At 39.5% G+C, this 26,615-nt stretch overlaps 1 protein-coding gene across 4 annotated transcripts; it reads right to left on the bottom strand.

Annotated features, from left to right (window-relative positions):
• Positions 1-215: 215 nt before the first annotated feature.
• Positions 216-22,870, bottom strand: LOC309687273 (Na(+)/H(+) exchange regulatory cofactor NHE-RF3-like). 4 transcript variants are annotated; one of them, XM_082502129.1, is made up of 12 exons: positions 22,752-22,870; positions 20,903-20,928; positions 18,525-18,567; positions 18,232-18,431; positions 15,627-15,698; positions 14,143-14,275; positions 13,658-13,794; positions 13,363-13,570; positions 7,792-7,992; positions 7,539-7,705; positions 731-814; positions 216-317 (listed from the first exon to the last, which is right to left on the bottom strand). In XM_082502129.1, exons 1-12 carry the CDS (start codon positions 22,786-22,788, stop codon positions 285-287), a joined length of 1,341 nt encoding a protein of 446 aa, XP_082358255.1. In that variant the 5' UTR covers positions 22,789-22,870; the 3' UTR covers positions 216-284. The 4 variants fall into 4 exon arrangements, with proteins under 4 accessions (XP_082358255.1, XP_082358257.1, XP_082358256.1 ...); XM_082502131.1 differs by having other exon boundaries at positions 18,271-18,431; XM_082502130.1 differs by having other exon boundaries at positions 18,525-18,586; positions 22,752-22,840.
• Between the last annotated feature and the right edge of the window lie 3,745 nt (positions 22,871-26,615).

The following is a 26,615-nucleotide window of genomic DNA, read 5'->3' as shown; positions in this document are numbered from 1 at the left end:
AAACATGATGACACCATTACTACACAGGAGATGAGTAATTTGTGATTTTATAACTACAAGGATGTAAAATACTGCTGTTTTGTTGCAAATCTGGTGTTCAGTGTCCAAAATTCACATTATATGATCAAATCAAAAGGGAGGCTGCCCATAACCAAGCAGGCCTGAATCCAGACGAAGACATTGTCTTCAGTCACATCTTCATCAGCTGTTAAATCTTTACTTTCTTCAAAGTTAAGCTCTGTCCACAGGATGGCCTTGGTCACTTCTATTTTTGTTCATTTCCATCACAAGTAAACATAATGTGTTCTCTCAGAAATCTGTAAAATATAGCAAATGTCATAAAACACAATGCAATGCAAACCACAATTAATTTTGTAAATTGTCTATATTTATATGCTAGAACATCTCATTAACAACATAAATAATGACTTGAGCTTGGCAAGAAGACAATTCTTCAGCCAGAAAGGATTATAAAAGTGAAGTGAGACAGCCATCACAAATAGTATGTTTTAAACGTGGTCTTTAATATGAATATAATTTTGTTTAAAAAAAAATGTATCTTGTTAACAAAATTGTTAGCAATTAACAATTTAAGATATATTGTTCATTATCACCAGGCTGTCACCTGGTAAGAATGAACCACCAGAGCATTTAATCACAAGAATATCTTGTAGACATTATGTATACAAAGACATAATGAGGGGAGCAGTCCATGAAGGACTTAATATACCTTGGTCAATGGACCTAAATCTTCAGAGAGTTCTCTTGTGAAGTAACTAGATTCCGTGCAGCATTGACTGTGGCCAGTAGGGTCCTACAAGACAAACCCAGAGTCAAATCTAGATTCCTTTTGATTTTTGAATGCACTTGAACTGAATTGAATTAAAGATAAACTGTTGAACTGGGCAAGCCTACTAGCAACTTCAAATAATGTCAATCCAAAGACAGTGAATCATTTAAATCATATAAGTATCTATCTATCTATCTATCTATCTATCTATCTATCTATCTATCTATCTATCTATCTATCTATCTAGATAGATAGATAGATAGATAGATAGATAGATAGATAGATAGATAGATAGATAGATAGTAGGGGTGCAACGATATTCGTATCGATATTGAACCGTTCGATACAGTGCTTTCGGTTCGGTACGCATATGTATCGAACAATACAACATTTGTAATTTATTTTATCAATTTTCCTTCTGACGATGCTGTCTGTGTTGAGCGCTCAGTGAATCTGTGTTCGACTACTCCTCCTAGGCTGCACTGTCCAGCGCAGATCCACTGAGCGCTCAACACAGACAGCATAGTCAGAAGGAAGAGCGCAGGGCACCTCCCCCACCCTCATTCAGATCTGGCGTTTGGAATTATTTTGGTTTTCATGTGACGTATGACCCTGAAGGTAAGCGAGTCATGGACTAAAGTAAAACAGTATGTTGGATGTGCCATGCAATGCTCAATTACATTGGTGTGAACTAGTGTGCTAGCGCAGTTAGCTCGTTAACGTGTTGGCCGTCTAGCCCCATGCACGGAGCGATCGGCGGTAGCTCGTTAACGGAGATTTGCCGTGTTGTGGCGTTAAGGTCATTTCAACGAGATTAACCTGAAAGCACTAGTGGGAACACGACGAATATGACTGCACATTTACGCCGACATCATCCTAGTGCAAAGACAAGTGGAAGCAGACAAAAAAAAGCAAGCATGCTACTAACTTTAGCCGAGTCATTTAGACAGCTGTTAGCACATGATTCTCCTTATGCTGCTGAGAATATAGCCCAGAAGAAGCGGATAGTATAGCTTTTATTTTGGAAAGAGCCATTTCTCTCTAATAAACTCTCTTTTCCAAAGATGAGTGATTCCTCAATCAGATACAGGGCTCGCAATATCGCTAGCCCGACGTCCCGGAGCTAGCGATTTTTTCAGTCGGGCTACCAAAATCTATCTCTTCCCTGAACGTCGGGCTATTGTAGGAAAAATATATGTCAATGCTTTTGCATTCTTTCAGAAATGTAGCTGGGTAATTATGTCATTGGCATCGGTGAGCCACTGTCAATATGTGACATATTGAAGTCGCGTTTGAATTTGCGCTTGTTTTTTTGCTTTCACTTTGCAATCGTGCGAACTGTGTATAGAGAGCAACAGCACTGATCTGTGAGTGATGATAATTTGTGCACCAATTCCTCTGACATCGTCTTATTAATCGTTAGCTTACTATGCAAACATGACAAGTGAAATCTCCCGCAGCTTAAACATGTGAGAGGTTGATCGCGCAGAGAATCGCTGAGCTTATGTGAGTGCGTGTGTAAAAGCATTTCATTTCTTCTGAGCCAAATAAGACAGGTCAGGGTGAAGAAGTGACAGCCAAAGAAAAGCTTACCACAAAACGGAGAAGTTATGACAAATCAGACTATAAGGCAAAAAGAAAGTGCAGCTTTATGGTTTCATGGACAAAAGAATTTCTGTGGCTGCGATATGACGAGCTAAATAACCAGGGCTGCACATAAGTGGTCCGCAGGTGCGCATTCGCTGTCAAAATAAAAAACACGCACAAGGGTTAGGGTTAAATTTAAAAACTGTACTTTTGAGTTAAAATATATATTTATAATTTTAATAAATGACAAATTAAAAATGCATGAACATTTTTTTGTATCAAAAAAATATCGAACCGTGACACCAAAGTATCGAACCGAACCGAACCGTGAATTTTGTGTATCGTTGCACCCCTAATAGATAGATAGATAGATAGATAGATAGATAGATAGATAGATAGATAGCTTGTCTATAAAAGGTGTCTTTAAAAGCTGTCTGGACTCCTGGTGAAACATTTGCCCAAACACCCTGGAGAGGACACAGGCACAGGAAAGAAAGGTGAGTAATCACATCTTAGTCACTTCTTTGCACCACATTATTTTTAGATTTTCACACACTTGCATTAGTTCTCCTTACTGGTAAACCTTATTTGCTCTCAATCCCAATTCCTTTCTCCTCACAGACAACCACCACATTTCTTGATGAGGAGCAGCTGTGCGGGACCTGGAACAAAGGCTACCAACTGATTTTAAAATACGCAATAAATATTCAATAAATAATTAAACTTCTTGTGTGCAAATGTTCTTCATGTGCAAATCTATGCTTACAGTGCGATGCTAAATAAAGTGCTAGATAAGGTGCTTTTAATAAAGTGAAAGGTGTGCTCCTAAAGTGCTATACAAATTATAATATAAACAGTAGTAAGGGAGTCCTCTTCCTTACAGAGGCCAATGACTAGAGAGTGATAGAACCACTATCCAGGATGAAATGACAAAGATCCATGAGTACATCAGGAAGATGGCAACAACTGATCGTCTGCTTAGTGAATACCTCAGGCAGCAGAAACCCGAGACAGAAGACAAGCAAGTACAAGAACCATCATAGAAAAACATGCCCCTGCATGGTATGTACCACTAGCAGATAGAAAACATAGCTGATATCGAGAAATCCTACCAATGACTGAACAAAGAACAGAGGTGGGACCAAGTCATTGTTTTGCAAGTCTCAAGTAAGTCTCAAGTCTTTATCCTCAAGTCTCAAGTCAAGTCTCAAGTAATGTCAGGCAAGTCAGAGTCGAGTCTCAAGTCACTGGTGTAAAAGTCCGAGTCAAGTCACAAGTCTGAAACTTTGAATTTCAAGTCCTTTCGAGTCTTTAAAAAAAAAAAACGAAAAAATAATGTTGCAGTTATGCTAAATGTAAATATTAGACCATGTAATTTTAAAATCTGTGTTTTTCTCAACACATGACAAAATAGTGAACTTAGAAAATATACACAAATTGTGAAATTGCACCTCTTTAAAATGCAGCTCAATTAAACCTAGCTCCTAGAATAATTTTCACCGACAGTTCTGAGATAAGCTGCATGTTATTCTTGGATGCGGTTGTAGGACCGGCTTTAAAATCGCATGACAAAAATATCATACACATTAAAAAAAACTGTATCACCAACGTAGCCTGGACAACATTTGCTAGTTAGATGAAGTCAGCTATCTCATCTTAGCATATTTATATGCATATTTATAATTATATGGTTCTTGGAGTGAGTGCATACACTCATGAAGTTTAGTAACTTCCAGTCACTGCAACAAGCCCAGGTACAGTTTACCGACAGATGGGTGCAGGACCTTGAAATGCACCGTGTAGAACGAAAGACCATCGTACGTATCATAAGTTTACCAGTCTCACAAATCGTCATCATAAATACACATTCCTTAACCGTTTATTAATATGACCTTTGAGCTCAACGGTAATTAATTAGTAGTGGAAATAATTTCTGGTAGCATCACAGAAATGTAGCAGTGACAACAATATTGTGTGCTGTAATCGTACTGGGCAATTAGTGATACAAAAAACCTGTTTTATCCTGTGAATAAAAGTATATGTTTTTGTCAATGTACCATAATAACAGAAGCGAAACGCAATATTGTGTCAGGACAAGTCACTATTTATGCACAATAAATAAAGGAGCATAGCGCGACAATTTCTGTTCAGCGCCAGACTTGCTTGTAACCTATATCACTAATTATGTTATGAAAATGACGTATTAAGTACTAAAAAACACTGACCTTCGTGTAAATGCTTGGAGCAGACTAACCTGTGAGCTGGAGTGTTCTGGGACGTTATATTTGATCTTTGAATGGCTGCAATCCAGGCCATCCGTCGCGTCTTTGTTACTCATGGCTTGAACAATTTCTCTTCAACGACATAATCCGATAACAACCGATCTCTTTACCCGTCGGCTTCCCGTGGCTGTCATGCGACCGGCTATTGCAGTTAATAATACAACGGCTTCTTGACATTTTTGTGTTTCTTTTTATCGCTGTATAACTGATTTTAATTGAAAGCCTGCGTGCGCTAGTACCGCTTGCCACGAGTTCCCAGAATCCTTTGCGGTTCTACCCGTGAATGACGTCACATTTTCAATCTCTATATAATATGCATGTTAAATTTTATATTTGGGGTAAAATATCAAGTCTTTTCAAGTAAACCGGTTCAAGTCCAATTCAAGTCCCAAGTCATTGGTGTAAAAGTCCAAGTCAAGTCACAAGTCTTAGAACATTTTTTCAAGTCAAGTCTAAAGTCATAAAATTAATGACTCGAGTCTGACCCGAGTCCAAGTCATGTGACTCGAGTCCACACCTCTGACAAAGAAGGACTAAAAGATAAAACAGTCATGGCAACAAAGGAACAAGTTCTAAGCACAAGTTCAATAGATGCTCGGTCTACCACACGAGGCAAAACCCCAAGGTGCAGACTGTGCAAAGATGCCTCTAAGACAATCCAGCACATAACAAGGGTGCAAGATGCTAGCAGGCAGTCTGACACAGTATACAGGAACATGGACTGGAAGCCCCAAGCTCAAAATGGCCCCTTAATAGTGATTGACTGATCATATTTAAGATAAATTTATTGACTTATTTGAGGAGGACTGTAGAAAGACATCTAATACACATTGACGCTTTTGATTGAAGTTAATGAAGTTAACTCACGAAGATTGGAGATAACTAGTTTGAAAATGTATCTGCAGTATACTTATTCTAGTAACCATCTGCATTAATAATACCTCTACAGATGGTTATGAATATTTTTTTCTCTAATGGTTAAAAATTTATTTGTGAAGAAATTCATGGAATGCTTGGCTGACTCTTGGTGACCCTGGCTACAGTGGTGAAAAGAAAGCTTTGGTTGTTCTCAATTTTTTCAATCAGTGATGAATGAGATGCCACAGCTTTACAGAAGGCTTTTCTCTAGTAGAGCAAACTATGGTTCCAGGCTATCTAAAGATCTTGCGGGACACCATTTCAACTCAAGCTTACTTACATCTACTTTCAAGCGCACATTTGAGAGTTAGAACAGTTCTTTCAGTGCAAAAGAAGAATAAAATTAAAGTTAACAAAAAAGAATGTATATAAACAGAAAAAAATTTAGGATGTATATACAAATGTGTCCATAACAGCAAATACAATTGTTTTCATGTTGATATAAATATCAATTGTAACCGCAGTTGTAAACATGAGATGACTAGAGGGAGGGAGAGTACCACTGAATATCAATTAAATTCACATCCTTCTGCATTTCCTGTTAAAGTAAGGCATTTCTCAGTAGTGATACATTTAGTCTCCAATACTTGAAATGCTTATCTGTTCCCAAGCTTATTTTGTGTGTTACGGTAAATTTCGAGGTAAATTCTCCTGGGATACATGGGACAAAAAAAACAAACAAAAAAATTGCTTTCTCTGGGATGACAGTACAACTACCAGTGTTTCTCCCTCACCCCCTAAAATGGCTTACTTTTTCTGGATATGTGTTCTTTGTCTACAGGTAGTCTATTCAGTTCTTGTCCACTTTTAGAGTTAAAGCCTGTCTGTATTAGAATTATCCCTTTACGTTACTCAGCCAAAAGAGAAGTGAGTTTTTGAAAGAATTGTGGGTAACCTTTGTTAGGTACATATAGGTTAAATGCAGCCACTCTTACATTCTCTACTGAGTCCACTATCATACCAAAGTGGTCTTTATTGTCTTTGACCAGATCCTTCACTTTGCCAGTATACTGATTTGTTAAAAGGAAATACATCAGTAGATAATCTAATCCAAATACACAAAATCATGGGGTTTCTAAGATGGCATACGAAATTATAATATTAAGAAATAATTTTGGTAAATAAATTAATATTTTCACGTGTTAGAATGTTACGGGGCGTGGTCTGTGGCACCGCTGCGGGGAGGCTCACACACCGGAGCTGCATCAGCTTACCACGCCTTCCCTGCATTAAAGTCTGTACTGGATCCTGGGTGTTTGCTGTTGTTGTCGTTGGGGTGTGTGGCTGGCAGCTGAAAAACTGCAGCCGTGTGCGTGTAGTTACAATAACCGTAATAAAGAAAAGTGTTAAAAATGTGCAATATGTGGTCGGGTCTGCCATGTGTTGTCTACATAGAACCAAAAACTCTTTTAGACGCATTAGAGATTCAACGGAAAATGCTCTAAAATTTTGACTAACGGGAACATTTGAGGAACATTTGAATAACTTACTCAAGTTTGTGGACACAAGTTTGTGGACACAAACTTAAGTAGAGTAGGTCCTGAAAATGAATGATGATGAATGAATTTTTGTTTTGTTAAATGCAATAAAAAAGTTAAATGACAACAGCATTTTTCTTTAATTGATGCATATCCATGCATCTACTTTGGGCAACTAAGGTGTGAGTGTGTGAATGTTGAAAAGTGTTTAGGCATAGTTGCATGAATGTGTGTGTGATTGGGTGAATGAGGGACTGCTTTGAGTGCCTTAGTAGAAAGGCACAATGTAAGTAAGGTCTGTTAAACATGTAATGCAAGCAAAATTGCACATTTAGAAACATCTAAATATTCACAAAGCATTACTAACTTTGCAAATCCCATTAAATACCACCTTTCTAGACATTATGATGACTCAACATTTTACACTGCATGCCATGTTCTCACACATTCATGTCTAACTTCAGTAAAACAGTGAGGTCCTACCTGTATCCTTACGGTTTCTGGCATTTCTGCGACATAACCTGAGTAGAAACCAGAGTCAGCCTCCTCTCTGTCCTGATTATACTTTGTGGGTTTTCTTAGAGGAGTGTCCTCCCAGTTCTTTATGCAGTGGTGAGAACAGTCTTCATGGAATAACAGAGGAGAAATGCCTAACTGCAGGAGAACAGAAAGCAGTTCACCCCTTACACACTACGTGTTATACTATATTTGTGTGACTGTATTGATATGATTGTACTTGCCTCTCTGTAAAAGTCTCTTCCTGCAATAGATATAGCTGTAAGCGAGACTTTATCCCCACTCTGTCTAATCTTTCTAACAATGTCTTCATGCTCCATGGACTCAATAGGTTCCCCATTGACAGCAAGCAGCAGGTCTCCATCCTCCATTCCTGCACCCTGAGCTGGACTCCCCACATCCACTTCTCTCAGCACATGAACTGCAGGGTCACAGAAGATTATTATTAGATTTATTACTGTTTCCTGAAATATATTTATATATTCCTAACTTTGAGAAATATATGAATTGATTACATCTGGATTACATCTTGATATACTTTGTATAGATAGTTAAGCCTGGGCAAGGCTTAGCTCCATCTTCCAAACAGCCTGTCTCGCCCACCCAGCAGTGAATTACAGTAAAGGAAACAAAAGTATGACTTCTAATTCTGATTAGTTGGGCAGCTGACAGTCTGCCCTCCAAGTGTCCCACTGCACACTATCCTAATGAGATCGAAGATCAGTCATCAGAGGCATAAAGAAAAGCAACTTTTTTATAAAGTTGCTTTAGTGTTTAGTGTTGCTTTAGTGTTGCTTTAGTGTTGCTTTAGCCATTTAATGTTTTCTGTTTTTAAAGTGTTGAACGTAGGAATAAAAGCATTACAATAATTGTAATATTAAACAAAAGTACCGGACAAAATAAAAGCATGAATAACAGTACAAAACACAATTAAACATGAGTTAATAAAATCAACATGTCACAGTGGGTTGAAAGCTAAGTAGAAGTGGGTCTTAACAAGTCAGTCTAATGTGTAATTTCCACAATTTGTGAGCTGCAATGGGAAAAGACCTGTCCCTCTTGAACGTCCACTGTGTACTTGCAGATGGTGAACTGAACTAAGGCCACAGGACGGGAATACAAGTGCATTAGCTCAGAGAAGTAGGATGAATTTAAGGGCTTTAAGAACCAGAGTAATATAGTCTCTCTTATATGTTCCAGTTAAAAGTCATGTGGCACCAGCTGCAGGGAGGACTGGCTAGCACCAAATGGACTGGTTCTTGTATAGCGCTGTTCTACTCTTTGTAAGCATTCAAAACCCTATAGATGGCCCTGGTAGATGACCTGCTCTTCCTCCTGTGCTACAGCAACCTCCCAAACACAAAGAGATGCAGTAATCCAACCGAGCTGTCATAAAGGCATTATTTTAAAGTGATCTTTCAACACAATGTTTTTGTTTTATCTTTATCAGTTGCCTCAGCTGAAAGAAACTGCATTACACCACTGCACAGAAATCCACAGTAATTTTAGACTTTTAGACTGTCACATCTAAAATTACTGTCTAGGGTCCATGTGTACAGGAAAAAACCCAACAGTGCAACAGCAGGACCAAATACAATAACCTATGTTTCATTATAATTCAGTAAGTTCAGAGCTGTCAGTGCTTTTAGTTCCTCAAGACACTCAGTTTGTATGCAAGTCTGTATAAAGTAGACATCCTTCCATATTCACATGAAGAGGGAACAAAGGAAAGCAGTTTTGTGCTTTCTAAGAATGGAACTGAAGAGCATCAGAGAAAAAATAACAGAAAAAATGGCAGACGCCCAACTACTGAGCCCTAATTATATTCACAGTATTCATTTACTGTGTCTAGGTATTTGCTAGTTTAGCTTAGCTCGTAGCTGGCTTGCTAGCAACATGGCTTCTTCAACTGTTCTTCCTGCATCTTCCTGCTCAGTCTGTGAGATGTTTAGCTACTCTTTGGCCTCGTTGTACAATACTTGAATTAAATAAAGCCTGTTTACTGCTCTGAAGGTCAGGATCACTGAATTGGAAACCTGGCTCCGCACCCTTGAAAATCCCTATAGCCAATCTAAATGGTAAATGGTAAATGGCCTGTATTTGTATAGCGCTTTTCTAGTCCCTAAGGACCCCAAAGCGCTTTACACAACCTGTCATCCACCCATTCACACACACATTCACACACTGTGAACTTCAGGCCAGGAACAAACTCTGTTTATTGGCAATTCTGTTCCAGGTGCCAGAGCAGGTGAGACTGAAGGAACCCTGAAGTTGCTGGCTAAATGTAAAGGTAGATTTTGTAAAATTAGAATTCATGTTGGCAGTAATGACACCTGGTTACATCAATCGTAGATCACTAAAACTAATATTAAATTGGTGTGTAACTTTGCTAAACAATCTCAGACTATGTATTTTTCTCTGGTCCCCTCCCCAATCAGATCAGGAGTGACATGTTTAGCTGCATGTTCTCCTTAACTGCTGTCTGTCTGAGTCGTTTCCAAAAAACAATTTGGGTTTTATAGGTAAGACCATTAGGTGCAACACTATCCTTCCCACTTTGGACAGAGCAGCTCTAGGTTTCTCAAAATATGGCCAAATTTATTAAACCTGCCAAAATGTGACTATCCAGAATTGGGACCAGGAAGCAGACTTACAGTCTTACACATCTCTCTGCAGCTTCTCTTCTCCTGTCATCAAACAATTTAAGCATAAAAAAATCCCAAAGAAAGAACAATAGAATATCCACAGCTGCGCCAAAGAGTAAAACAGTTGAATGTGGATTATTAAACATTAGGCCTCTCTCTTCTAACTCTTCTAAGCTTTTGACAGTGGGTTGGGAAGCTTGAAAAGTCACTAAATATGGCACACACCTCCAATGTAGTGATGTGTCGGTCGCGAACAAAATGGCTCTTGGAGCCGGATCTTTGACGCGAACGACACGAGCCGGCCCCTTTTTTTTCGCTTCACTCAGCATGCGAGCCTTGTGCTTTACACTGGGATGAGGGGGGAGGGGCGGTAGTTACACTCAGTAGCACAGGAACAGAGCAGGAGGGAGAAAGAGAAAGACAGCCAGGGACAACAATGTCACATTAGAAAGGTATAGTAATCATCCACAACTATTTTCAGTTGCGGATGATAAAGGATTCAGAAAGTTTATTCATGCAGGTCCATATGACAGAGAATGTGCATGTTCTTTTTGTTTTCATATTATAATTTATATTTAATTGTGTTGTGGTTTGCAGTGTTTTGTGTTGTTTCACTTTAAATTTTTTAAAGGAAAAAGCTGAAAATTTAAACAGTTAAAAGTTGAAATGTGAATAGTTGGTTTTTGTATTATATGATTTATTTATTACATTTTATGTGGAGTGAATAAATAAAAGTATATTTACAGTGGCCCCTACAGACAAAGCACGTACAAACTCCGAAGGACGTACAAACTTTGAATCATGTAAAAACTCCAAAACACGTAAAAACTCAGAAGCACATAAAAACTCAAAACACATACAAAACACAATAGAAGTGCTCCAGGATGCTAGGTGCAGTGTTGAGCTTTTGTTACCTAGTGGCTACACAAGCCAGCAAGTACCAACAACTGGATTTGGTGTGTGGTAATAACAGGTAAATGAACATTTTTTTTAAATTATTTGAATATATATGAGTGATTGTGTATAAATACACAAACAATACACATATGCTTTCAATTGTGTAATTTAAGTGATCTAGGTAGCTCTGTTTTGGAAGTTCAGTTCATGCTAGAAATGTGCTTTGGAGTTTGTACGTGTTTTGTCTCTAGGGGCCACCACACATATTTATATATAAACATATATAAATAAAACCACTTTTTTGTACATTAGTAATTCCTTTTGTGCATAATTTTTTATTATTGTTAATAATAAATTAATTAAAGCAACAAAACAACCTGAAAAACCGGTTCAGAGCCGAAAGAGCCGGCTCTTTTTAGTGAGCCGAACCGAAAGAGCCGGTTCTCTAAAAAGAGCCGGAAATCCCATCACTACTCCAGTGTGAAGAAGGCTTTCTTGTTATGTGATTCTTTTCATGGAGTATTGCAAAATGACGCCACAGCACCCCCTACAAAATTTCTGAGTCTAAAATTTAGCAGCCTGATGTAAGATATCAAGATGTACAAAAAAGTCTCTTGGAGCAGTGTTCCCCATCCAACAGAAAGTCAGCCATTTTCAATTGAACATGTCAACGTTTGTTCACAGTTTTAAGGCCTCGTACTCTAATGAACATATCCTTGGAATTTCACCAGATCAACATAATCTGCGCTGAGTGGAATCAAGAGACCTCAGTCATGTTAAAATGCGAAGCTTTTCACGTTTCGTGAAACGGGTGGTCGTGGCCGCACGTCGAGTTTCAATCATTTGCCAAGAATTACAAAACTGCTATAACTCAAAGACACATTGTCCAATCCCTCTCACACTTTACAGGCACTATGACAGTCGTGCCTCAAACGGACTGATGTGCCATTTGTCAGCAATGGTTAGAGCGCCACTTTGTGGAAAGAGGAAGTGTACAAAAAGCTAAAATCGTCATTGATCTAGATGACATTTTGACTGGTGGTGCAATACATTATATGCTTGAGTGTGACATTAGATTGAACGGTAATCTCCATCGCCACCTGTTGGGCATGGCTGGGTGCGAGGGCCCTTCCAAAGCTGCTTCCAGCTTTAATTGGATTTAGGATTTTTGGCTTTTTCTCTGCTCATTTTTGTCTTGTTAGAGTATATATTTTAGAAGATTTCGATTTCCATTGTATCCTACTGGACTTGGCTTTCTCCTATTGGGTTATAGCAACACGGAAGAGATAAGGACAGCGGTGGCAAAGGTGTCCTCATATTCTCCAGTGTTTTTCTTCTCAAAGATTAGAACAAAATCAGCATTAGCTTAGAGTAGGTTAGTTAGATAAGTATCATTTAAGTGCCCACCCCCGCCCCAGCTGGGGTTCAGCTTCACAAACCTTATAAACCAGTCAGGCCCTGCCATCTGTTTCTCATCCCATGGTGTTTGATATTATCTGTTACTGCGACTTGATAAGCAAGCTTTCTGATGTCCTGATGCATGCTCAATCATCCAGGTAAGTAAATCCCCAAAAGTTGATTCTGTTCATCTGGATGTAGCGATTTCAGTGGGAGAAAGGTTTTATCACTGATCCAAGTGACTTCATCAGTCTCAGCTGACTGCAGGTTTCCCCAACCTTATACACAGTACCTTTGCACAGTGACTGAAACTAGCACCACTGATGAACAATGGACTGTCAAGGTCAGTTTCTTGATCATTAATATGCAAATTGTCATGACCATTGATCAACAAGACCATTCATCATTGATCAATGGCCATGAGTACCATTCACAGAGAGTTGAAGAATGGCTGCAAGCAAAGCATTGTGAGATGGTGACAGATGTATCCTTGTGCCTCCCCTTTTCACATAAATGGCCTCCTTGATTCCCTGCTCAAACCAGCGTTCTTTCCTGTCCATGATGTCTACATCCTCATTATTGAAAAAGTGTCCACTGGCCCACAAAAGTTTTGCGAGATCTCGCAAAACAAACTCGGGATCTCGCAAAACTTTTGTGAACTCTCGCAAAACAAACTCGGGATCTCGCAAAAGTTTTGCGAGATCTCGCAAAGCTCCGTCTTAATTTTTTTTCTCCCATGTCCCCTGCGGGGCTTCGTACTATATAAATAAAGCTGAATTGAAATCAGTTCAATTGAAAATAAAGTGGGACCCTATATCCTTTCATAAACTTTCCATTAATATGTCTCTCACCTTTTTGTTGTGTGCTTGCCAGCTTTTCTTGTCTCAACAGGAAGCCATATCCATCACTTCCCTTCACCAGATTCATGGTCTTAGCTTTGTGGGGGAGGCTGCAGCTTTGTGCCACCACAGGCATGATGGGAATTTTCCTTCTGATATAGCATGACTCACTGTCACTGTCAATAACAAGCACTGTCACTGAATCCCCACTCTTCTTCACCTGAGGGCCAAACACACCAGACAGTAATGCACATTCAGTGTAACAGAGCACACACATCAATTCTGACTGAGAGAAGAGGATCCGTACAGTTCTGATGAGAGCTGAGTATCTGAGAGTGGACACCATCAGTCCATTAATCCAGATCAGTCTGTCACCACTGAAGATACCCGCTTTCTCTGCTGGACCATCAATAACTGTTCTCACCATATATTGATTCTTTTCACCTGTTGACACATCCACAGTCTGTCCACAGTCAAAATCTACTCAATAATGCTTGATGAAAGAAAAAACAAAACTGTTGTATATTATAAGTAATCAGCAGAAATAATTAAATAGTTGCACATTTTGGGAACCATTAGATCACTTTTGTGATTTGATGGTTCTGGTCTATGTCCTAATGATACATAGACTAGAACCAGGGGAAACTGTTCATCTAAACTGAGTTTGAACTTTAGCACTGGAACTTCTTGGCTTTCTTGTAAAATAGTTAGAAGGTACAGTGACTTCAGGGGAGCTGTTTGTGATTGTGAGTAGTTAGCACTTGTCACAGATAGTGACAGCAAAATAAATACCATCGACTGAGACAATAGTCATTCCTAGGCCATGCTTTGGCTGTTTTTGGATGTGACATAGCCTGGGTCGAGACCAGCGATCCCCTTTGGTGGCATTGGCCAGGAATTTTAGGTCCACGCCCATAGACACTGCCTGGAAAAAGGAGAAAGGAGACATCTGCAAGATTCTGTGACCCGAAATATGTGGTTCTGGATTCATTCTTCCAGAATCTAAAGTTCAGAACACCCCCCGCAAAAAAAATCACAAAATTAAATTATTCATACAAACATTATAAATTGATTTGCATGATTTACTGAGTGAAATAAATATTTCTTCCCCAAGCAAAACATGACTTGGTACTTGTTGGTGGTGGTGGTTGGGGGGGGGGGGGGGGGGGCAATCTTTGCATTTAGTTATAATACTTTACCTATGTTGCCATTAGATGTACCCATTATGTGGTATGGTGAAATAGGTTGATGATGAAAAGCTTAACAAAGTCTGTTGGCGTTTTTTTGTTTAGTTTCTTTATTTAATGCTGTCACACTTTGTTTTGTCATTTAACTAAGAGCTTTGGGTTTCTGTCCACCAAGACCTTAAGATGCTTGTAATTTGAAATTTCTGCAGAAAGTGGGTTTAACAGTCAAATGCAGAGCAAAATTAATGCTGCAAATATGAGGATCTAAAGTAGGTGTCTTTCAGAAATAAAGTTTCAGTACCTTGACTAGTTTAAACAGAGAAATAAAAACCCTTCAAAGATACATACCTGAGTTAAATAAAATGGCGTCAGTGGCTTGCTAGCCTCACGTTAACCATAAATTGTTATGTAAACAACATGTAACTGTGCAATGATGGGACCACTGTTTCAATTTGTGTTTGTTTTGTTTTTCCATGTTATCCCTCGTTGTTAAGCACCTTGTAAAATTTCTTCTGATAACAGAGCTATAACCCTAATGGAATAGCCAGGAATCAAATCTCCAATCTTCCAATTGGTAGAGGACTAATTGTTACCTCCTGAGCTAAGCTGCCAGAGATGAAATGTTGAAAATTTGGGAGGGGAGGGGGGCTAAAGTAAAATATAGGACTAAAATATAGATTTTCAGAAGCCTCAACCTGTAGTTGATAGTAAATATGACATGTGAGCCAAGAAGTGCTCACCCTTTAATTCTTTTCTGAGGCCGTCTCTCAAAAAAAAGAAAAGAAACTGCCTTTGTGCAAAGGTTTAAAAAAAATTCATACACTTATACACACATCTGCAATGTTAACTTTAATTCCTCAGCAATCAACAACTATTTCGGGAGAGGTTGGAAAGTTCCTCATCGTCAGTATTGTCAGTATGTGTAGTAGCATTAGAACATGAGATTGTTGCTGGCTGTCACTGTTTTAAGAATAGCTGCATTTAGTCTTGATCTAAATGATGTTAATCACTGAGCATTATGATCACTGGTTACCAATAAGACATCAGATTTGAATAAAACATAGTTGTGTGAAAGATCAGTTCTCATACCCATTCATACTCTTCCCTCTTCAGCACCAGAAGAAATAGGTGTAAGCCACATGACTGGATCTGTCTCACAACCTGTTAGATAATTGCAGAGAGATAATCATAGACACATTATAAACTTACTCTTTTTCTGTATGGCAGAGTCATCCATTAAAACAGTTTAAGCCTGTCCTAATAATGTTTTTATCAATTATTCCATTTTACTTCAGACTGAATTTCAAGGTAGACCCTACAATAATACATAAAGAGAAAAACCCAACAATCATATGACACCTTATGAGCAAGCACTTTGGTGACAGTGTGAAGGAAAAACTCCCTTTTAAGAAGGAAGAAACCTCCAGCAGAACCAGGCATAGAGAGGGGTGGCCATCACCCAACCGGTGAGAGAAGGAAGAAAGGATAGAAGACATGCTGTGGAAGACAGCCAGAGATTAATAACCTTGTGTTGCTATACTCAGGGGGTGGAGCAGGGTATCACCTAATTGGAAACTTGTTGGTTCAATTATTCGCTACACCAGTATGTGTCCAAAGTATCCTTGGGCATTGAACCCCTGGTTGCTCTCCGATGCATCATCGGAATGTGAATGCTAGATACTTTAAAAAGCACTTAGGTAGAAAGAGAAAAAAAACTGCATGAGCCGTGGGGCATGTTTTATACACGTATCTATCTACACATATCACTTATACCTAAGTGGTTTCTAAAGTATCTAGCATTCACATTCCCTTTACATCCACTCCCCAAAGCGTCTCAATTGGATTTAGATCAGGGGAACGTGCAAGATGGTCCAAAAGAGTGATGGTATTCTACTGGAAGAAGTCCCTTGTCCTGCAGGCATTGTGTACTGTATCATTGTCCTGTTGAAAAGCCCAGTTGTTACCACACAGATGAGAGCCCTCAGTCATGAGGGATGTTCTCTTCAACATCTGGACATAGCCAGCAGCTGTTTGACGCCCCTGCACCTCCTGAAGCTCCATTGTTCCACTGAAGGACAAAGCACCCCAGACCATTATGCTGCCCCCTCCACTGTGGTGCATAGAAAACATCTCTATCTGTTTGTCATGCCAGTAATGTTGGAAATCAGGACCATCAAGGTTAAATTTTTCTCATCAGAGAATGAAACTTTCTTCCACCTTTTAATGTACCATGTTTGGTGTAAAGTCCAAACGGTCAGTTCTGTGGCGTTCAAGGAGACAAGGCCTTTGAAGACGTTTTTTGTTTTTGAAGCCTTTCAGTCTCAGATGCCGTCTGATGGTTATGAGGCTGCAGTCGGCACCAGTACCAGCCTTAATTTGGGTCCAGGTCCAGTGTCTTGACGGACAGCCAATTGGATCCTCAAGCTCAGTGCTGGTGAAATTTTCTACTTGACATTTTTGTTCCATAACCCTCAGGATCATTTAAGAAATTCCAAACGACTGTCTTACAGCGTCCCACCTAAGCAGCGATGACGCACTGTAAGACACCCTGCTTCTGCAGTTCGACAACCCGGCCACGTTCAAAAAGGGAACGTTTTTTGGTTTTTTTTGCTTTTGCCATTGGAACGTCCTGACAGTGTGACTACCTGAGAATGGGACAATGAATCCACATTTTTGCACAGAATTGGCCTTTTAAAGGCATGTGGTCCTAAACTTTTGATCAGCTGTAAAACAGCCTGTTTCAATTTAATTCTTGTTTTCAATATATTGCATGGTCAAAAAATGTTTCTTCTTGTTGCATGCTGAAGCTCAACTTGGAACCTTGTTAAGATCCAACCTTGCAAAATATGATTTTTTGCCATTTTTCAAGTGATCTTAAACTTTTGATTGGGATTAACTAATATTGACCTCTTACATACCCATATGGAAAAGATATATATACATCTTATAAAGTTTGTGTCTGTCTTGTGTGAAACTTATATGAAAAGCATACAAGAGTGAAAACAGATATAAGGTCCCTTGAAAAATTATATAAATGAAACTTGTATGTTTTGGATGCTTACTAAAACAATATATGAAAGTAATGAGAAAGTGGCCACTTTCATGAGTAAATCATATAAGCCTTATATGATTCACTACATGAAGTAGGCCACATCACAGTTTTTACTATTTCTTTTCCATATGGGATAGTATGTGACAATGTCAAACAATGTCAAATAATATAGAATTTATCACATTCTAAAGGATGGAAAGTCAAGAAAAAAATGTAATTGCAGTACAGCAAGTATGCACTGTAAGAAAGGACAAGCTATTTTGCAGAATGTCTGTTGTTTTAAAAAATGCAACACACAGCGGAAAATCCTCACCATGAAACCATCCTTCCATTTTCTTGAAAGCAAAATTATGGTTTCAGCCACTCATAACCTTATCTAGCCAGGCTCTTTGCCTTTCTCAGCTGGTACGAGGCAAGGAGGTCGTCAATACTCAGGTTTCACATCTAAACAGTTGGACAATTCAGAATCACTAACGATACTAAAATCCATGCCTTTGGCAGAAGGAGAGCATGCTAACTCTACAGAAGGCCCCTAGGAGGCTACAAACACCTGCTTGCTGTGAGTAAACATTGCTTGCTTTGAGTAACACAACTAACCACCATTGTACCCACTATCATATTGCACAAATTCTAGATACTAACCCTGCTAAAATCCATGTTGACCACATATTCCTCATTCACCTCCAGTACTCGATCTCCATCCTTGAGGCCACTGTGCTCTGCAGGACTCCATGGATCCAGATCTGTGATCTCAAAACCCTGGCTGTACATACACAGATGAAAGCCAAAGCTTTGGCCCTCTGAACGCTTCAGGTGGCACAGTCTCGGCACCACGCTTGGATCTGGCTTTGCAAACACAGGAAAAAAATCAACAACTAGTAGGAAGCGGGAGGGTATTATGAAATGTTTTGTTTGTAAAGATGTGTACATCTCACCAGGATCATCAGTCATGACCAGAGCTGGGTTGTCAATCCCTTCCTTTGGATTAAAGGTAAAACTGATGTAAGGAGATATTAGAGTCAATTTAAAACTCCAATTTTAAAAGGATACGATACAGTTTCATATAAAAAACTAGCACAGAGAAGGCCTGTTTACAGCAGAACATGCACCTTTTACAGAAGGTATATATGCATTTTCTTATGTTGACTATTTAACATAAGAAACACATCTAGTTACACTGATTAACAACAAGATTTATTATGTATAATATTCCTGTTCACTCCCAATTATAATATTGCTATACCAAATTGGACAATTCTGCATTGAAGTCCAATAGTGTCACCCATTGCAATGGTTAATGGACTGGTTCTTATATACAGCTATTCTAATCTACCTGAGCAGTCAAAGAGCTTTATACAACTTGCCTCATTCACCCAAACAGTTTATTATGCTTTTCCTACATAAGTGTTTTCTATCTAACATTCACACACTTGCGTGGGAGAACAACTTGGAGCTAGTGTAGCAACCCAGTGATATTCAGCATGCTGGAGCAGCCAGGGATCAAACCATCAACCTTCTGATCAGTAGATGACGTGCTCTATCTCCTAAGCTACAGCCACCCTTCACAGTCAATCTTTACATAGAGAAAGTGAAAAGTGAATCTTTGGGCTCCTCAGAGGAACAAAACAAAATCACTTCAATTGATTTCAATTCCATTTTGTTTGTGTTTCTCCAAATCGCAACAACAACCACCTAACGGTGCTTGAACCCAGTAGAAAAAGGTATCCTTTGAATATAGGTTACCACTCCTGGACTGTGCTGAGGAGAACCCCAGCCTCAGCATTCAAGTTTACCAAAAACCCACAGACACAGCTCAGTAGTCTTTGACTCACACCAAACACTACAACACAAACTTGGGGTGGTCAGGACTCTAACGCACCAACAGAGAACATTCCCTCAAAGGCAGAAGAAATAAATGAGGAAAGCACTTAACACATGGCACAACAAGACAAAACTCAGCTGAAAGGAGAAAGGCCAATCCTTTGAGGATGCCAGTGTTTATATTTTGAACACTGGCAGAGAAGACAGATGGTTTGAAAGCAGTAAAGGAGTCTATCTATGTCCATGATGAATGACCAACATCGAACACCAGTGGTGGCTTACAACACTAGCTGTCAGCCAACTACAATGTAATCTTGACATCACTGCCCTGTCACTTCAATCCACACCTTACCTCACGTGATCTTGATGGCTCACATAATGGGGCACTGGGGCAATGTTTCACAGATGGTAATCCATGATTTATTTTACACACTGGCTCATGTCATGTGATAATTTGCATATTAACCCTCAGAACCACCTCCAATGAGACATCTCCCAATGGAGCTTAAATACATGGGACTATTCATCAGTTGTTTTGTGACTAGAGATGGCTCTGACGAAATATCTTGAAAATGTTTTTAGACATTTTAGGGTAAGACTGAGGATGATATGAAAAAATCTGAAATGTTTAAGTTTTATTACGCACTCACACACATTAACTCTACATGACGGTAAAATTAAAATAAAATATTACCTTTGGTTATTACTGCGTTAAGTACTGTGTTTAATAATGGACTGTTGAAGTTTAACAGCAGCAACATTATTTATTCCAAATTTTATTTTAGTGTTACTGTCCATTGACTTGTGGAGAGAGATAGAAACACATTGTTACTAAATAATCATATAAGCTCAAGAAGGTGTCCACCCTGTTACTCTTATAGTATAATACTCATAGTAAAATTACAGTAATGGTAACTCTTTGAACCCATAACAGCATGTTAAGAAGTAATGGCAAAAAAGGAATTTTGCTGAGGAGAACTCACTCGCTCACATTCACTTTTTTTTAGTTTAACAACTCTTGCCTCCACTAACATAGGAGGGGCCAGCCAGATACCAGTGGGGGGGATAGAGATGTTTTGGCTTCACTTGACTCAGGAGGTAGAGCGTCTACTAGTTGGAAGGTTAGTGCTTCAATCCCTGGCTGCTCAATTCACACGTTAGGCAGAAGAAGCATAGAAAAAGTCCTCAGGTGTTGTATAAAAACGAGTCAAAGTACTGCTATTCAAGAGACAGTCTATTTATCATTACCATTTGACAAGCTTTAGTCTCAGCAGGTGGACTAGTATTTATTTAGAGACAAATAGACAAATTTATTTAATTGCTGCATGATATTAAGGGTTTTCTTAATTGCAACAAGCAATCAAGTTGGAGACAAAAATCAGAAATAATGTATTTATTTAAGCACAACCTACAACAACATTTTGGGAAAAAAAGGCCGCTCATGTTCATCGCAAGGCATAAAAGATTCTAGTGGGTCAAAAGGAGAACTTACTGTGGATTTCTGTGCATTCTGGCCACCTGAAGGAGAAACAGTGACACAACATGTAGATACATCTGTCTTAGTTTGTGGATATAATGAATTCTCATTATATTATACACTTTTCAGGACAACCATGGCAAGCAGTACTTACCTTGTCATATCTAAAAACAGACATAAATAAAGACTTACCAAAGTCCCTCCTTTCATATCATACATTGCATTACATTACATTACCGCCATCCTGTGGTCGCACTTTGCTATTGTTGCTGTTTCAATCTGACTGGTGACTGTAGCTCTGTTATATGAGTGTGCCTGTCACCTGTTAACATTGACTGGAGCTGATTAAGCTGAAGGGCCAGCTGCTTTTTTTCTGGTGGTTTCAACATGTGCATTGTGAAAACCTCTGTCCTTTCACAGTAAACTGGTAGAAGTTGGTTTCAGTTGGTTGGTAAAAGTAGAATGGGAGGCAGACACTTCAGCTTTCAGGCCTCTTTTCTGTTGAACCAGCTCCCAGTTTGGTTTCGGGAGGCAGACACCCTCTCTACTTTGATGATTAGACTTAAAACTTATGATAAAGCTTTGATACTGATAAATATAGTTTATCAATATTTGATGTTGATAAATAGAGTTCCCATTTTTGCTTGCTCTTTGGGGTCATCTGATTGCTAAAAATTTCTCTTTATTAGTGTAAAACTTGAATTGAATTGAATTGAATCACAAAAAGAAAAAGAAAAAACACTCAGGCACTGGGAGAGCATGTAGTGCCACTCAAAAAAAAAAAAAAGAAAAAAAAAAAAGAAGAAGCCCCAACTAGGAACCTTCAAGCAGCAGCACTAACCACTCCACCACCATGGCTATTCTGGCTGTATGAGGTGGCCAAACAAGGCCACACATTATATGGTTTATTTTTTTTTTCATCTATCACCTGCTATAGAAAGGATAACACAGCTTAACTTATCTTAACTCTTTTTTTATCACTAATAAAAACCCATCATCAATCATTATAAAGTTAGATTCATGATAATTAGTGAATACAATTTTTGTCTACCCTCTCCTGTCTGCTCGTTTTGACATGTACATGCTGTACTTGTTTTGCCACTGCATAGCTGGAAAACTGCATAGTTTCAACTGCATAGAAGCAAAATTTAATTCAAAAAGGAAAAAATGCAATATATGTCAGTTGTGTCCGTTGCATTGTGGCATATGAAAGCATAATAAACTAATTTTTAATAAAAATGCAAGTTGTTTCTCACATAAACATTGATTAAGCCAGTCACTGATTCTGGATATAGCATAAAGCGTGAAGGTCGGAATGTTGCTTGAACCCTTAAAACATTAACTTTTTTAATGTGCAAATGAGCACATTCTCATTCTCCGTTCTCTTTAATGCAATTCATTCATTATGTTTAAAGAAAGGGTAGTGGAAATGACCCCCCAGAAACATGGTCTTTTGTGTCAATATTTCACAATACTCTTCAAATCCAACTTTGTGTGTGTAGGTGTGTGCACACACATGCGTGTGAGTGTGTGCTCACACACAAAAATATCCTGCCTGTGGATTTATTTTTTTCAAATAGTGAAAGGCAATGTTTAACCAGGAAGAACATAGCTGAAGTTAGTGTGTGGTTTTATATTGACAGCAATATATACCATAGCATTTTGAAAAACACAATCCACCACAATGATAATTATGCATAAAACACTTACCGTAAAAAACAAAACAAAAGTAAACTGGCTTACCATCACTGCTATGACATTTCACACAGAGGAATTATGCCGTAACTAAGGAGTGCATGTTTACACATTTGAATATTCAAATCACGAACAGTCATATGTTTGAGAAGCAGAAAATAAACCCTACCTTTTAAGGACCTCATGAAGTTCTGTGTGCTTGGCATTTATATCTGCTCAGACTAAGGCACTGTGGACGGACAAGGTTCACAACAGACAGATAATAAAAACCTAAGATACTGACTGCTTTCTGCTTAGCCATAATGGTTAAACATTTACTCCATGACACGCCTCAAGAGGTCTGTGTGCAGAGTGTGATGCATTGCAATGGAAAAGACAACATAATGCACCTTTACCACTCTGTGGCACTGCTGTTCACTGTGGAGGACAAAATAAAAAAAATAACTCAAACCAAATAAATAAATTTGATTATTCCAAAGCAATACATCCTGCAACATGTTTTCAAATAAATTCTTGATTATCATTATATTTTATTATATAAAATATATTTTATTATATATTTTATTTTATTTTATTATAAAAAAAACACCCAGCACGCCCCTGCGGGCGGTTTATCCTTCAAGCTCGGGTCCTCTACCAGGGGCCTGGGAGCTTGAGGGTCCTGCGCAGTATCTTAGCTGTTCCCAGGACTGCGCTCTTCTGGACAGAGATCTCCGATGTTGTTCCCGGGATCTGCTGGAGCCACTCGCCTAGCTTGGGAGTCACCGCACCTAGTGCTCCGATTACCACTGGGACCACCGTTACCTTCACCCTCCACATCCTCTCGAGCTCTTCTCTGAGCCCTTGGTATTTCTCCAGCTTCTCGTGCTCCTTCTTTCTGATGTTGCTGTCATTCGGAACTGCTACATCGATCACTACGGCCGTCTTCTTCTGTTTGTCTACCACCACTATGTCCGGTTGGTTAGCCACCACCATTTTGTCCGTCTGTATCTGGAAGTCCCACAGGATCTTAGCTCGGTCATTCTCCACCACCCTTGGGGGCATCTCCCATTTTGACCTCGGGACTTCCAGGTTATACTCGGCACAGATGTTCCTGTACACTATGCTGGCCACTTGGTTATGGCGTTCCATGTATGCCTTGCCTGCTAGCATCTTGGACCCTGCTGTTATGTGCTGGATTGTCTCTGGGGCATCTTTACACAGCCTGCACCTGGGGTCTTGCCTGGTGTGGATCTTGTACTCAGAGCTTGTTCTTGTGCTGCCATGATTAGTGCCTCTGTGCTGTCTTTCAGTCCAGCTTTGTCCAGCCACTGGTAGGATTTCTGGGTATCAGCCACCTCCTCTATCTGCCGGTGGTACATACCGTGCAGGGTCCTTCCATGATGGTTCCTCGTCTCCCTCCTCTTTCTTGGGTTTCTGCTGCCTGAGGTATTCACTGAGCACTCGGTCAGTTGGGGCCATCTTCCCAATGTATTCTTGGATGTTCGTTGTCTCATCCTGGACTGTGGTGCTGACACTCACCAGTCCCGGGCCCCCTTCCTTCCGTTTAGCGTACAGCCTCAGGGTGCTGGACTTGGGGTGAAACCCTCCATGCATGGTAAGGAGCTTTCTTGTCTTGATGTCAGTGGCTTCTATCTCCTCCTTTGGCCAGCCTATTACCCCAGCAGGGTACCTGATCACGGGCAGGGCGTAGGTGTTGATAGCCCGGATCTTGTTCTTACCATTCAGCTGACTCCTCAGGACTTGCCTGACCCTCTGCAGGTACTTGGTGGTTGCAGCCTTTCTAGCGGCCTCATTTATATATATATATATATATATATATATATATATATATACATAAATACAAATATATATATTTGTATTTAGAGTTGCACTAAATACAAATATATATATATATATATATTAGGGGTGCAACGATATTCGTATCGATATTGAACCGTTCGATACAGTGCTTTCGGTTCGGTACGCATATGTATCGAACAATACAACATTTGTAATTTATTTTATCAACTTTCCTTCTGACGATGCTGTCTGTGTTGAGCGCTCAGTGAATCTGCGTTCGACTACTCCGCCTAGGCTGCACTGTCGAGCGCAGATCCACTGAGCGCTCAACACAGACAGCATTGTCAGAAGGAAGAGCGCAGGGCAAGCTAGCAAGACAGAAGTTAAGCTCTCCTTGCAACATGGACCTCCCCCATTCAGATCTGGCGTTTGGAATTATTTTGGTTTTCATGTGACGTATGACCCTGAAGGTAAGCGCGTCATGGACTAAAGTAAAACAGTATGTTGGATGTGCCGTGCAATGCTCAATTACATGGGTGGGAGCTAGTGTGTTAGCGCAGTTAGCTCGTTAACGTGTTGGCCGTCTAGCCCCATGCAAGGGGCGATCGGCGGTAGCTCGTTAACGGAGATTTGCCGTGTTGTGGCGTTAAGGTCATTTCAACGAGATTAACCTGAAAGCACTAGTGGGAACACAACGAATATGACTGCACATTTACGCCGACATCATCCTAGTGCAAAGACAAAAACAACAAGCATGCTACTAACTTTAGCCGAGTCATTTAGACAGCTGTTAGCACATGATTCTCCTTATGCTGCTGAGAATATAGCCCAGAAGAAGCGGATAGTATAGCTTTTATTTTGGAAAGAGCCATTTCTCTGTAATAAACTCTCTTTTCCAAAGATGAGTGATTCCTCAATCAGATACAGGGCTTGCAATATCGCTAGCCCGACGTCCTGGGGCTAGCGATTTTTTTCAGTCGGGCTACCAAAATCTATCTCTTCCCTGCCCGTCGGGCTATTGTAGGAAGGAAAAATATATGTCAATGCTTTTGCATTCTTTCAGAAATGTAGCTGGGTAATTATGTCATTGGCATCAGTGAGCCACTGTCAATATGTGACATATTGAAATCGCGTTTGAATTTCCGCTTGTTTTTTTGCTTTCACTTTGCAATCGCGCGAACTGTGTATAGAGAGCGACAGCACTGATCTGTGAGTGATGATAATTTGTGCACCAATTCCTCTGACATCGTCTTATTAATCGTTAGCTTACTATGCAAACATGACAAGTGAAATCTCCCGCAGCAAGCTTAAACATGTGAGAGGTTGATCGCGCAGAGAATCGCTGAGCTTATGTGAGTGCGTGTGTAAAAGCAGCAGGATTTATATTTCATTTCTTCTGAGCCAAATAAGACAGGTCAGGGTGAAGAAGTGACAGCCAAAGAAAAGCTTACCACAAAACGGAGAAGTTATGACAAATCAGACTATAAGGCAAAAAGAAAGTGCAGCTTCATGGTTTCATGGACAAAAGAATTTCTGTGGCTGCAATATGATGAGCTAAATAACCAGGGCTGCACATAAGTGGTCCGCAGGTGTGCATTCGCTGTCAAAATAAAAAACGCGCACAAGGGTTAGGGTTAAACCGTGGCTCAGGGGGTTGGGAAGCGTATCTGTAACCGGAAGGTCGCCGGTTCGATCCCCGGGCTCTCTGTCCTGGTCGTTGTGTCCTTGGGCAAGACACTTTACCCTACCGCCTACTGGTGTTGGCCAGAGGGGCCGATGGCGCGATATGGCAGCCTCGCTTCTGTCAGTCTGCCCCAGGGCAGCTGTGGCTACAACCGTAGCTTGCCTCCACCAGTGTGTGAATGAGTAGTGGCATTGTAAAGCGCTTTGGGTGCCTTGAAAAGCGCTATATAAATCCAATCCATTATTAAATTTAAAAACTTTTAACTTTTGAGTTAAAATATATATTTATAATTTTAATAAATGACAAATTAAAAAGGCATGAACATTTTTTTTTGTATCGAAAAAATATCGAACCGTGACACCAAAGTATCGAACCGAACCGTGAATTTTGTGTATCGTTGCACCCCTAATATATATATATATATATATATATATATATATATATATATATATATATATAAATATTTGTATTTAGAGTTGCACTAAATACAAAAAAAAGGTCATATTTAATCCCTTTTTTAAAAGAATCTGTAATTCAACAGTAGTTTTCTTGTGGATTTTACAGAAT

Source organism: Aulonocara stuartgranti, assembly GCF_965226115.1.
Source record: "Aulonocara stuartgranti genome assembly, chromosome: 14".
NCBI lineage: Eukaryota > Metazoa > Chordata > Actinopteri > Cichliformes > Cichlidae > Aulonocara > Aulonocara stuartgranti.
This window is presented reverse-complemented; position numbering and strand designations above follow the sequence as displayed.

Coding starts and splice junctions, on each gene's coding strand:
- LOC309687273 (XM_082502129.1), bottom strand. CDS start 22,788: ATGCCAAGCACACAGAACTTCATGAGGTCCTTAAAAG. Junction 7,993..13,362: donor GGCAAGCACACAACAAAAAG/GTGAGAGACATA, acceptor GTGACCCTGCAG/TTCATGTGCTGAGAGAAGTG. Junction 318..730: donor ATTTAGGTCCATTGACCAAG/GTATATTAAGTC, acceptor TATATTTTACAG/ATTTCTGAGAGAACACATTA.